Here is a 12,993-nt window from a genome sequence, read left to right as displayed (position 1 = left end):
TGTTCATCCAGCTTGGCTAGGGGAGGGGATTTTGACTGCGAAGAGGGAAGTGGGTTCTTCATTACAAGGGACATATTCTCGCTGAGCTATATATTAGTGGATGTTCCTTGGGAAATATTGGGCTTTGAGTGGAAAATATTTGGCTGTGAGTGAGAAAACACTGCCCTTGGAGTCGGAGGAACTGGAATTGAGTCAACTCTGTCTCTTTCTAGTTTTGTGACCCAAGCAAGTCAAAAATTAATCTGATTTTGATACAGAGATAAGGGAGATCCCTGACCTTAAATGATTCATGGTGTGGCTTGAGAGACAGACGGGTAAACAAACTATGGATAATTTAGTGCGATGAATCAGAAACAACAGCCAGACTAGGTGAATCTATCTAGGTTGTGGGTGAAGTGACCTCGGGCCTTACTTTTCTGCTCCGTGAAGGGAAGTGGTAATCTCTCTCCTCAGGATTGTTGTATAGCTGAGTGATCATGCATTGTAAGCATCCATTAAAGTGCAAGTGTTCCAAAAAAAAGAGAGTAAGGTATAAGCAGCATTTCTCAACTGTATTTTGCTTCAGTTTTATTCATGTGCAAGATGTACGAATCAATAATCTCTCTCAATCCCACAAGCAGTTCTCAAGATATAAATTCCCCCCCATGTCTCCAACCTCTGGGGTATGCATGGTTGGTTGGAAAGCACCCTCGAGATTCTGATAGACTGTCCCTAGGAATTGTTTTTTATCAGAAAAAGCAAAATATAAAAGATGTTAACAAAGAACATATTTTTCTTGTCAAAAATCAAAGCATTACTAGTAAAGCTGGCGTGTCCTTTTGATCACCATTCCCAATCTCCCCTGCCAGATACTCCAGTCTCTGAGGGAACTACTGTCATCAACACTCATCTCCCAGCATTCCTTGCTCTATCCCCACTTCTCATGCTATGCGAGCATTGGAGCGAAGCTTGTTATCAGTGTGGTGTTTAACCCTCCATCTCTTTTATGTACATATAAATGTTTGTGAGTCTGAGTATCTATCCTAAAAACAAACAGTGGGCTTTACATAAATCTTGTGACCTGCCTGTTCACTAAAAATATGTCATAGACATCTAACCATGTAACTACATGTGGTTCTAACTCATATGTTTTAACCACTGCATAGTATTTCACAGCAGGAATATGCCATAGTTTATAGCATTCCCCTATTGATAGAAATTTCTCCAAGTTTTTAGTATTTAAAAAAAATATTGCACCAACTGTGTTCAATGTTTCCAATATCTCCACATCCTTGCCAACACTTGTTGTCTTTTGCTTTTTTCATGATCGCCATCCTGACAGGTGTGAGGTGATATCTTATTGTGATTTTGATTTGCATTTCTCTGCTGACTAGTAATCTTGAGCATTTTTTCATATACCTGTTGGCCATTTGTTTATCTTCTTTGGGGAAATGTCTATTCAAGTCCCTAGCCCATTTTTAAATCAACTTATTAGTTTTTTGCTGTTGAGCTATAGGAGTTCCTTATAGATTTTGGATGTTAATCTCTCATCAGATATATGGCTTGCAAATATTTTCTCGCATTGTATAGGTTGTCTTTTCACTCTGTTGATGGCTTCCTTTGTTGTGCAGAAGATTTTTAGTTTGATGTGGTCCCATTTGTTTATTTTTGTTGTTGTCATCTGTGCTTTTGGTGTCATAGCTATGAAGTCATCGTGAAGAGCAATGTCATGAAGATTTTCTTCCGTGTTTTCTTCTAGGAGTTTTAAAGTTTTAGGTCTTACATTTAAGTCTTTAATCTGTTTTGAGTTGATTTTTGTGTGTAGTGTAAGACAAGGATCCAATTTCATTCTTTTGCATGTAGGCATCCAGTATTCTCAACATTATTTGTTGAAGAGACTATCCTTTCTCCATTGGGTATTCTTGGTACCCTTGTTGAAGATAAGTTGGCTACAGCCACTATGGAAAAACTATGGAGGTTCCTCAAAAGATTAAAAACAGAACCACCATATAATCCAGCAATCCCACTTCTGGATATTTTTCCAAAATAATTAAATCAGGATCTTGAAGAGATAGTAGCACTTCCTTGTTTGTTGCAGTGCTGTTCACAATGACCAAGATGTGCAAACAAACTAAATATCTATCAACAGATGAATGAATAAAGAAAACCTTGTGTATACATACAATGAAACATTATTCAGCCTTTGAAAAGAAGTAAATCCTGCAATATGCAACAAGATTGATGAACCTTGAGGACATATGTTAAGTGAAACAAGTCAGTCACACAAGGACAAATACTGTATGATTCCATTATACTAGATATCTAAAATAATCAAATTCGTAGAATGAAAGAGTGGAATAGTGGTTGCCAGGGGCTGAGGGGAGGGGAAAATGGCGAGTTACTAATCTTCAGGCATAAAGTTTCCGTTAAGCAAGATGAGTAAATTCTAGAGATCTGAGGTACAACATTGTACCTACAGTCAACAAGAACGTATTGTACACTTAAAAATTTGTTAAGGTGGTAGATCTTATGTTAAGTGTTCTTACCACATGAAATAAAATTTAAAAAACATTGTAAAGTACTTTGTGCATACTTCATTGTGCAGATACGTGTCTTTCTCGGGGGTAAATAATAATAAGTGAACTATATGGATTATAGGGTATATGCATTTTAAATTTAAATTATCTTCTAATTTATATACCCAGTGGCAGAGTATGGGAGTATCCATTTCCCCACATTATTGCCAAATTTCATACTATCACACAAAAATTTTGCCAATCTGATGAATAAAACTGGTATTCAGTGATGGCTTTAATGTGTGTCTTTGTGATCACTAGTGAGGTTGAGTACTTTTAGAAGTTACTGGCATTTTATTGTCTCCACTGTTAAGTGCGTTTAATTTACTTGGCCCATTTTTGCAGGAGTTTTAAATAATGATTTATAGAGATTATTTATACCAGAAATTATTTTGTCATAATATTTCAAATATTTATCTTATCCTGTTTCTTGTCTGTTAAGTTTGTGATGTCTTTTGTCTCAAAGGCATTTTGAATTTTGATGGAAAACTTTATCATTCTTCCCATTTATAAATTCTGTTTTCTATGTCTTATTTATTTGGGCCTCCCTTATCTTTAGCTCATAGCAAATTCTCCTATATTCTCTTGAAATACTTTTATGGTTTTATTTTTACATTTTGGGCTCTTTATTTTTTGTATGAGGTATGGATATGCTTTTATTTCTTTTTGAGAACAAATAAACTGTTTCACTGATTTTAAATGCCCCTTTTATCATAAAGTTCCCATTTATATTTGAGTCTTTTCTGAGTTACCTTTCGTCTTCATTGTTCTGTTTATTTATTTCTGTGCCAATCCCACACTCAGAGAGGCCTTCTCTGACCACCTTACCTAAAATAGGCCTCGCTTATTGTCTATCACATTACTCCATTTTATTTTCTTCACGGCACATGTACTTCTTTAGATTTCTTATTTAGTTACTTATTTGCTTGTATATTATAAGCTCCTTCTCTGCCTTTTTTTAACACCTAGAATAGTACCTAATCAACACTTAGAAAATAGTTGCTAAAAGCATGAATGAAAGAATTTGCCATGACCAGGGGTATTTGCATTTTGAGCTTTATTTTTAATGCTTGAATAAACTGTCAAAGGAATTTGTACTATTAACCAAAGAAGTGGATAGAGAAGGACTCTTTCTACCTCCTTGAAATTCTTTCATGTGTGTTTATGGGTTCTGTTCACGTTACATTGCTTAAATATTGCACCCTTGGAAGGACTCATTCAAAGGGGCAGAAAAGAGTGATGTCTGCTTATAATAAGCTTTGGGGATACTTCCTTTTAGGGTATGGAATTTAGAGTGGGCCAGATGCAATCACTGAATATGTGGCTCAAGGCAATCATTAATTCATTCTGCAAATATTTATGCTGCGCTCTGGTAGGTGTTGAGAATGGAATGGCGAGTAAAATAAACACGGAGCTTATGGGGGAGTAGACGCTAATTAGATGATACAGCAATGAATATATAATTAGAAACTATGATCATTTCTTTGTAGAAAAATTGTAAGACGCTTTTAGTGCACATAACAATCTTGAGAGTCAGAGAATATTTCACTGAGGAAGTGACCCTTGAATGGAGATTTGAGCTAGACAAAGAGATCATGAAACTTTTTGGCAGACGTCCTGAGGCAGAAGAAAATGGAAGAAAGAAAAGAAAGAAGCCCCAATGTGGCTGAAGGAGAAAGATGGAACAGGAGTGTAGCTCTGGGGTGGGGTAGGCAGAGGCCAGATCAAAGGAGAGTGTAGTATGATGAAAACACAAACAAAGCAAACAATGAAAAAACCTGTGTGGATTTTGGAGTAACACAAACCCTGGGTTCACACATGAGTTTTGGCACCTCTCAGCTGCGTAACCAGATCAGTTTTGACCTCTTCCTCCTCAGTCACCATATTGGTGAAAACAAACCTCATTGGGTTACTGCGAATATTACTTGAGATAGTCCTTGGCATGTGTTAGATATTCACGGTATAGTTATAGTACTTCTAGGCTTGTTAACGGCTCTTCTGTGTTTGTTAAGCAAATAAAGCAGAAATAATCACTGGTTTTGGAGATTCGCCGCCTGAAACCAAGTTAACAGCTTCCAAAAGGAAATTCAGTTAACGTTTTTTGAGCTCCCAGTAAGTTCTACTTAGCTCGGTTCCAAACCATCTTTGAGCACCTACTTTGTACAAGATATAAAATATTACTTTGGAGAGAACGAATGAGCCATTTTGAAGCTAATGATTAACTGGATACTTTAATGACAATCTTATGGAGAACGTAAGAGAGGCAAATTCAGTGTGTGTTTTCGTGAAGGGGATAAGGTGTAGGAGATAGTCCTGGTAGAAGGAACCACTGGGGAAGGTTATGGAAGGGAGAAAGTTATGGCCAGCAGCCCATGAGGAAGGTGCCACAGGAGAGAGGGAATTGTAGGACTCATCTATCAAAGGCTACTGGGAGAGGCTGGTTAGCCCCAGCCCTGCTCACAAGGCTGAATGGCTGCTCACAAGGAGCTCAGGTCTTTGTGGAAGGACAGCCCTGGATCATGATCATGGGCTAGTTCTAGACTACAGCCAAGATCAATGTCTCCAAGATCTGCCTGTGTGTTTCCTTTTCTGGGCATGTTTGCTTGGGGACTCATTTATGGAAACACTGTGTTCTTGCTGCTGGCAGTGACTAGGCACACTGAGACACGTATTTTATCCCATCCAAATCAGTGCCATGAAACCATGCTCATCGCCCTTTTCTGGTCTGTGGCTCACCCACCCCTGCCCCCAACAAGGGGGCTGCTTTAATCTTTTGTATTTAATTAATTTTGGCTTCTTCTTTCTCAAACAGAACCATCTGAATATCTGATATTTTTTACCACCTTGGTGGGGGCAGGTGTACATGTGTGTCAGAGTTCTACTGCCTAGAAAACGTCCTAGGCAGCTTCTGCTTCCTCAAAAAAGTGTCTTAGCTATGTCATCCTATTATTTACTCCATCCTCGTTATTGCCCGTTAAAATCTTACCCATCCTTCAAGAATTTGATCAGATGCTGATTTCTCCACGAAGCATTTTCCGATCACCCCAGCTTAAAGGGATTTGTCTCTCTTTATAATTTTGTATTACATATTATTTCTAATAGTGGATCCAATGTTTGGTTGATTATTAGTGTTACCTGGAAAAAACTTTCTTTTTTTTTTTAATAATTTTTTTTATTTTCAAACAGTTTTATATTTATATAATTATTGCAAAGATAGTAGATAGAATTCCTGTATACCCCACACTCAGTTTCCCCTGAAACCGAGCACCTTGCATTAGTATAGTACACTTGTCACAGTTAATGAATCAATATTGATACATTATTATTGACTAGTGTCTATATTTTATTCAGGTTTCCTCAGTTTTCCCCTAAGGTCCTTTTTCTGTTCTAGGATCCCATCCAGGATGTCATATTACACTTTGTCATCATCTCTCCCTAGGCTCACTTAGGTGACAGTTTCTCAGACTTCCTTGTCTCTGCTGACTTTGACGGTTTTGAGGATTACTCATCAGGAATTTTGTAGAATGTCCCTCAGTTGGGGTTTGTCTGATGTTTTTCTCATGATTGGAAGAGGAAGACCACAGAGGGAAAGTGTCATTCTCATCAAATTATATCAAGGATACATACTATCAATATTGACTTATCAAAGTTGATGTTAACCTTGATCACCTGGTTTGAGGTAGTGTTTGTCAAGTTCCTCCTCTGAAAAATTACTCTTTTTCTTTGTCCAATTGCATACCCTACTCTTTGGAAGAAAGTCACTATGTGCAGCTCATACTTAAGGAGTGGAGGGAAGTTGGTTATGCTCCCTCCTGTGCTTTAAGAGCAGACAATATCTACGTAAATTATTTAGAATTCTTTTGCATGGGAAATTTGTCTATTCTCCCCCATTTGTTTATTCAATCATTTATTTATGTCAACATGGACTTGTAGATATTTATTTTATACTTTGAGTTATAATCCAATACTACTTTATTTGTTTTCTTACTCAAATTGTTCCAGCTGTGGCCATTGGGAACTCTTTCAGTTGGCTCGTGTCTCCTTTTGACATACCCGAATCATTTTTGTGTGTGTATACTTTCTCAGTTTCTGGCACTAAAAAATGCATCATGCTCATCTTGTGTATTTCCTGCCCTAGTCCTGGAATCAGCCATATCTCCGAAGAACCCTGGTTCCTTTTATTGGAGAATGGTATTAGAAACCAAGATCTGGGTGCTAGGTTTGCTCATTGTAGTGGGGTGTCATTGCTTCTAGGCCCTCTCAGCTGATATAGCAAGGAGATGTTTGTATGCATACTAACCCATATATAAACACGTATCTATAAATATTTCCATATGTAACCATCTGTATCTCTATTAAGCTCAACAAGAGTTCATACTGATGTCTCAACTTTAACTCTTCACCACATGGATCATTCTGGGGAAACTTAAAAATAGGTATCACTCCAGAACTAATAAATCAAAATAAATATTGAAAATTTGAAAGGCCATCACATTAACGTCTTTGAATGTTTTTCTTGGTTTAATATTGGAATCAATTATGAAAACATCGTAAGAGTAAGTTTTACTTTATCACTATTCACAATTTGGGTAAGTATTTATCTTAGTAAAACTGTTACCTGCCTATAGTTTTGCTAATTTTAATTCTATGAGTGTATGATCTAATAGAGTTTGAAAATTCTTACATTATGTGACTATTGAATGTCCCATTCCACCCTCAAAGTCTATGATTTGAAGTCCTAAGTGTAGAAATAAACAGGGCCAGAACACAGAGATAATCGTGCAAATTGTGTTCATTCATGTTGATAGTATCTGCCTCACTCATTTCCTCTCCTTCTCTTTCTTGTTTTCTTGCATTTTTGGTGGGCTGTAGACTCCAGTTCCAACACCATCTTCTGAGATGATCCTGATTCCCAGAATGCCCTTGGTGCTGCTCCTGCTGCTGCCTATCTTGAGTTCTGCAAAAGCTCAGGTTAATCCAGGTAACACAGCCATTGCTCAGCCACATGCTAGAAGACTGAATGCTCAAGCCATCAAAGCTCATCTTGGGAGAGGCCCTGAGAAGGGGTCCAAAGGGTCTTTTTTAACTTCCACAGTGAAACATGGCCATGGTAGGAACAGAAACTAATATATTCTCTCTATACGACATATTGAGTATTGTTAGGGGGCTTCTGATATGGAGGAGGGTGGAGTAAAAGGGAATTTTTAAAAAATAGAAGGTGGAAGAAGCAACAATTTGCTTCTGCATCTTCTGGGAAACAGAAAGAGAGAATTTTTAGATACTTTGGAGAACTTCTGCAGGTTGGTTTTCCAGTTGTTTTTGGCTGGCTTAGGCCTATATTTTACTTGGATGTCATGTTATGCTTTGGTGACCCTGGTCTTGTGGGATCTGAGGCAGTCTCTCTTTCCTACAGGGTGTGACCGTGCTCGAAAATAGATGTGTTAAGAGGAATCTTTTCGTTCCCCCCAATTTTTTTTATTACATGTATATTTTAACTTTGAATTGAAGTATACAATTTTATCACTTGTCCATTACCACAGTGATACTGTTTAACAACCCATGCAAAGTTGGTGATTTAGTCTGGGCTTGGTTGGGTTATTCTACTGGTCTCCTCTAGGTTCATGCATATATATGGGAGTCAGCTGGTTATTGGCTCATCTAGGATGGCCTTGGTTCTGATGACTGGGGTAACTTGGCTATGTTCTGCTCCAGCAGACTAACATGGATATGTTTTAATTGAAATTTCACAGGAGCAAGAGCAGAAGCAGAAACATGCAGCATTTTTCAAGCCAATGCTTGAGTTATGTTTGTTGAGATCTCATTGGCCAAAGCAAGTCATGTGGCCAAGCCCAAAGTCAGAGTGGGAGGGTACAAAAATATTACATGGGAAAGGTCTGAAGACAGGGAAGGGTGAATGATCAAAGTCATATTTTTCCATTTTGCCACAAATATAAATATAGGACAGTATACCTAGCGTAAGTGCTCAATTTGATGAATTTTACAAATTAAGCACATCCATCTAAGCAGTATCCAGATTAAGGAACAGAACTTTACCAGCACTTCATAAGCCCTTCTCTTGCTTCCTTCCAGTCACTTCTCTTCACCCTCACCCAAGGGTAATGATTATTCCGCTTTCTAACAACATAGATTGGTTTTGCCTGTTTTTGTACTTTGTATAAATGGAGTCGAACATGCATAAATACACTTTTGTGTCTGGCTTTTCATTTGTCCATATTGTTGCATGCAGTTGGTGACTTTTTCTCACTGTTGTGTAATATTGCTTTGTTTGAATATTTTGTTTATCTAGTCTACTGTGGACAGGAATTTGGATCTTTTCCAATTTGGGCCCATTTTGAGTAAAGCTCCTATAATCTTTCTTGTAAAGGTCTTTTGGTAGACGTGTATACTCGACTCTTTTGGATACATACCTAGAAGTGGAATTGCTGGGTTCTGTGTTACATATGCTGTTTTTCTACATACTACCAAACAGTTTTCCAAAGCGATTTTCCTAAGTGACCATTCCATGGTAGCGTAAGAGAGTTCCAGTGGCTCCATTTTGTATTTGGATTCCTGAAAGCATTTTCACTTAGCCCTATTCATATTAGCATGAAGGTACATTTGTGAAAATGCTCACCTTTTTCCCCTCCCCAAAATTCCATTTCCATAGGATATTCTTTATACCTTAACAGAAAATATAGTCAAAACACCTTAAAATCTCAGATTTATTGGTTTAATATATCCAGTGACTTATTACTTTCTTGTAACAAGCTTAGTTGGTGCACCTCTGATCTAAACTTGGACACTGTTCTTTCCTTATTCTGGTCTGTATTCATCTCTCTCGGTTGGAGTTTGGTTGCCTTCTACTACATATAACAAGCCCAGAGTCCTTCTCCCTGCTTTGGTCTCCAAGGAAGGGTCTCTGTGAGTGCACAGAATGGTAGGATGTTTTGGTGCTAGGCACACTCATTGAGATTGGTATGGCATGAGGACATTTAAAGGACTAAGCCAGAAGAGCCAGCCGTCTGTGTTAGAGAACACTGCGGTAGCCCTGGAGCAGATAAAAGGCTGTTTGAAGACAGAAAACAGTTATCTTTGAAGCATTATTTCCCCTATTCCTGGTGCTAGCTATTCTATTGGCTCTTTCTGCCTGAGAAAAAGAAATAAAAGTTGTGAATTGCAAAGATCTTTATAGGAACACGGAATATTTGCAGTATATTGAAGGAATAATCTTTTTCTTTACCATTTCTTCTATTTTACCAAGGTAAGCTGGAGAAAAGCAGTTGAGAGTTGTCATCAGTGAGTCTAGAAGCAAAGCTGGGGCTCATGGAGTCTTATGGCTTGCACACTGATGAACATAGAGTAGGTATATAATAAATGCATGTTGATTTAAGGATAACTTTTCAGAAGTTCTTTATTGGCGTCTACTGAAAGACTGAAAGTAACAGAGTAAATTCTGCTACTAACTACTAAGCCCGTTATATTTTCCCCATGGGCTGGGCATGTGGTACAAATAGATGGAATGTTGGACTTAAATCAGGAGAACCGGATTATAAACAAATCTTATATACAGCCAGTTGTTAAAATATTGAAATATGTTTTAGTGGATTATTGTCTATAAATATTCTTTGGCAAATAGTAACTGAGCTAAGCATTAAATTCAATTAATAATATAAAGTCTAAACCAAACATTAATTTAAGCTCACTTTGAAGATTTCACCATGACTATTGGTCAATGAACCTTCTGACTTAGCATGACTTATTGATAATAGAGATACTGAATATTTAAAAATATCAATCCAGAAAAATCTGCAGAAGCCAACAGAGTGTAAATAATGTTGATGTTTAGAGAAATTCTACTATTTGAGATCATAAGTCTCCTACAGGTGTCACCACGTGGAGGCTGCAGAGTAAGGCTTGTGTGATATAGGTAGTAGGTCAAGGCACAATGGCAGTGGGACTTTGACAGTGGCAGCAAAGCAGGTGGGGCAGGTGGTGTTAGTGGCATTTCCAGTAATGGCAGTGTTGAAGGTGGCATTGTCACAGGGGGTTGCAGTGGAGGCTATGCAGGTCTACTAGCCATCTTCCAGCTGCAATAGTGCACCAGAGGTTGGGACCTCCTGACTGTCAATTTGATGGAGGAAATCACTAGAAAAGTTTGAGGTAGTTACCTCTGTCACAATTGTGGCTCAGGAGTATCATTTATCTATTAGCATCTGCATCAAAAAATCATCCCAACAATTTCTGGAAAGCATTTCTACAAATCAGTAAATGATTTGGACGTTATTAGAACATGCTGATGAATGATTTACAATTCATTTGGAAAATAATGTTTAAGTCATTTAGAAAATTATTTTGAAGAACAACCCCTAGTTATAATCCTGGCTTGGTCTTAAATTAGCTGTGTGACATTGGCAAGTTGTTTATTCCTTTTTGTACTTCCTTAATCCTTTAACCTATAGTAAGATGATGTTGGATTAGATAATTTATGAGACTCCTTCTGTCACAAACTTACTATGATTTTATGGTGTGGGAGCTTTACTGTCCACATTGTAGGATATTGGTGGGCTTTGGGCTTGGGAGCGGGGTCCCTGAACTTGTATGGCTGTTTGTTGTAAGAAAGACCATTTGTCCCCAACTCCCTGCCACTTTCCAGGCTCAGGGATCTGAACTCTGAACTTCGGGAGAAGTTCCTATGAGGCTAAGCACATAGGAGATGGCTGATAAATATTTTAAAAATTTAAACCCTGAAATGCCCTAGTGGCAGGTTGGGTACAGAAATCTGGTTTAGCCTAACCTGAAGAAGATTCGTGGTACTAGAAGCCACCATGATCTAGGGCATCTTTCTCTCTAGAGATGGGTCCAAGAAGGAGCATTTCAGGCAGGAGAAATAGCATATGCAGTGGCTGGGAGAGAGGGAGAAATACAGTGGTGCTCCCTGCTGGAGGGTGATGAGTGAGGGACCAAAAGGGGGCAGCTTTTCCATCCTCCTGTAGGGTTTGGGTCAAGTGTCCCCTCTTTCTCAACTTGGACTGGGGCTACTGGACTTAATAGTAGAGATGAGAGTACCTCCATGAGAAGGGGAAGTCTTTAGACTCCACAATGAAGTACAAGAATGCTCCGGGCGATAGTAGTTGTTTGATCAGCCACCAGGGTCAGGCTCCTCAAGAAGGCATACCACCAGTGTTTCAATGGCCAGTGGGGACCCAGAACCTTATGGATTTCCAAGTAGGAGGATGCTTAGAAGTAACCTGACTATCCTGAAAACCTAGCCTGGGAGTCTGAAGTCCTGAGGACTCCCCCAGCCGACTAGATAACTGCTGTGTGTGAAGAGCACAGGGGCAGTTGGCCTTATTCTCCTGACTTGGCCTGTGACAACTGCTTGTGCTTGGAAAAGGGAGAAACACCTCTTCTCCCCAGCAGGCAACCAAGAAATTTAGGATCCATTGTACAGAGCCAGGGCGGGACAGTGCTGGGACTTCCCATTTCCATTTCGAATTTTCACTTCATAGAAAGCAGTCAGCTTCCTGGCAATTCAGAGTCCTTGGATGGAGGTGTCCTCCTTTGGTGTCTAGAATGTTCCCACTTTGAAAAGAAGGACAAAGACATTAGGGGTTTGGGATTCAGACAGGAGCTCTTCTTTCCTAACTGGCTCCAAATGTGTTTTGGGTTCATCATGGTGGTTTTGTCCCTTCCAGCATCAATTCTACATTCCAGGGAGTTCTTAGGATTTAGGCAACCAGAATCGTAGGCTATTCATGTTGCAATGAACCTTAGAGATATCTAAGTCCCTCTTCCTCATTTTACAGATAAAGGAACTGGGCGTCAAAGGAGATGAGTGATTTGTCCATGATCATACATCTGGCTAATAGTAAAGCAAGAACCCATGGCTCCTGTCTCCCAGCCCCAAGTTTATGCCAGGAGACCACCTGCCCCTTCAGGGAGCCATTTGAGGAAATGACCTTTCCATATTAATCATGTATAGCTGTGCAGCCTCATGGTTTCCTTTCTGGGACTTCCAATGTACATTTATGGGAGCAAGAGGTAATTGGGGTTTGAGGGACAGCCTCAGGCCAAGGACTGGGAGCAAGACTATCAGGATGATGTGGAACTCACACTTGTAAACTTGGTCCTGTTAGTATGCTCAGCAGGCAAGGCTAGAGCTACAAGCCTTTTGGGACCAACCCACCAAGACAGACACTGAAGCACTAGAGACACTCCAGTCCCTTCTGCATAGAGTTATCCCCTTCTCCACACCCCCTTGTCTCCCACCAAGGCTGATACACGTTGCTTTATCTTCATACATCTCCAAAGTGGAAAATAGTTTTCGTTTCCCTGAATTTTCGTCACTCATGTCCCCAGAGATGTGCGGAGAGGGTTCATGGAGCCTCATCTGTTAATGAGAATGTGGTTTCTGAAACCAGGCCTGAGGTGCTAGTGC

The 12,993-nt window shown here is 39.2% G+C and overlaps 1 protein-coding gene across 5 annotated transcripts in view; it reads left to right on the top strand.

Annotated features, from left to right (window-relative positions):
* DDR2 (discoidin domain receptor tyrosine kinase 2) overlaps positions 1 to 12,993 on the top strand; it is a 153,084-nt gene that overhangs the window by 91,570 nt on the left and 48,521 nt on the right. For all 5 annotated transcript variants that reach the window (XM_070496802.1, XM_014829515.3, XM_070496803.1 and 2 more), the window contains one exon: positions 7,428 to 7,536. In XM_070496802.1, the coding sequence (XP_070352903.1) occupies positions 7,455 to 7,536 (82 nt within the window). In that variant the 5' untranslated portion in view covers positions 7,428 to 7,454. The remainder of the gene's footprint in view (positions 1 to 7,427; positions 7,537 to 12,993) is intronic.

This window comes from Equus asinus, chromosome 25 (assembly GCF_041296235.1).
Source record: "Equus asinus isolate D_3611 breed Donkey chromosome 25, EquAss-T2T_v2, whole genome shotgun sequence".
In the NCBI taxonomy this organism is placed as follows: domain Eukaryota; kingdom Metazoa; phylum Chordata; class Mammalia; order Perissodactyla; family Equidae; genus Equus; species Equus asinus.
Note: the sequence above shows the minus strand (reverse complement) of the source record. Positions and strands in the feature narration are given on the sequence as shown.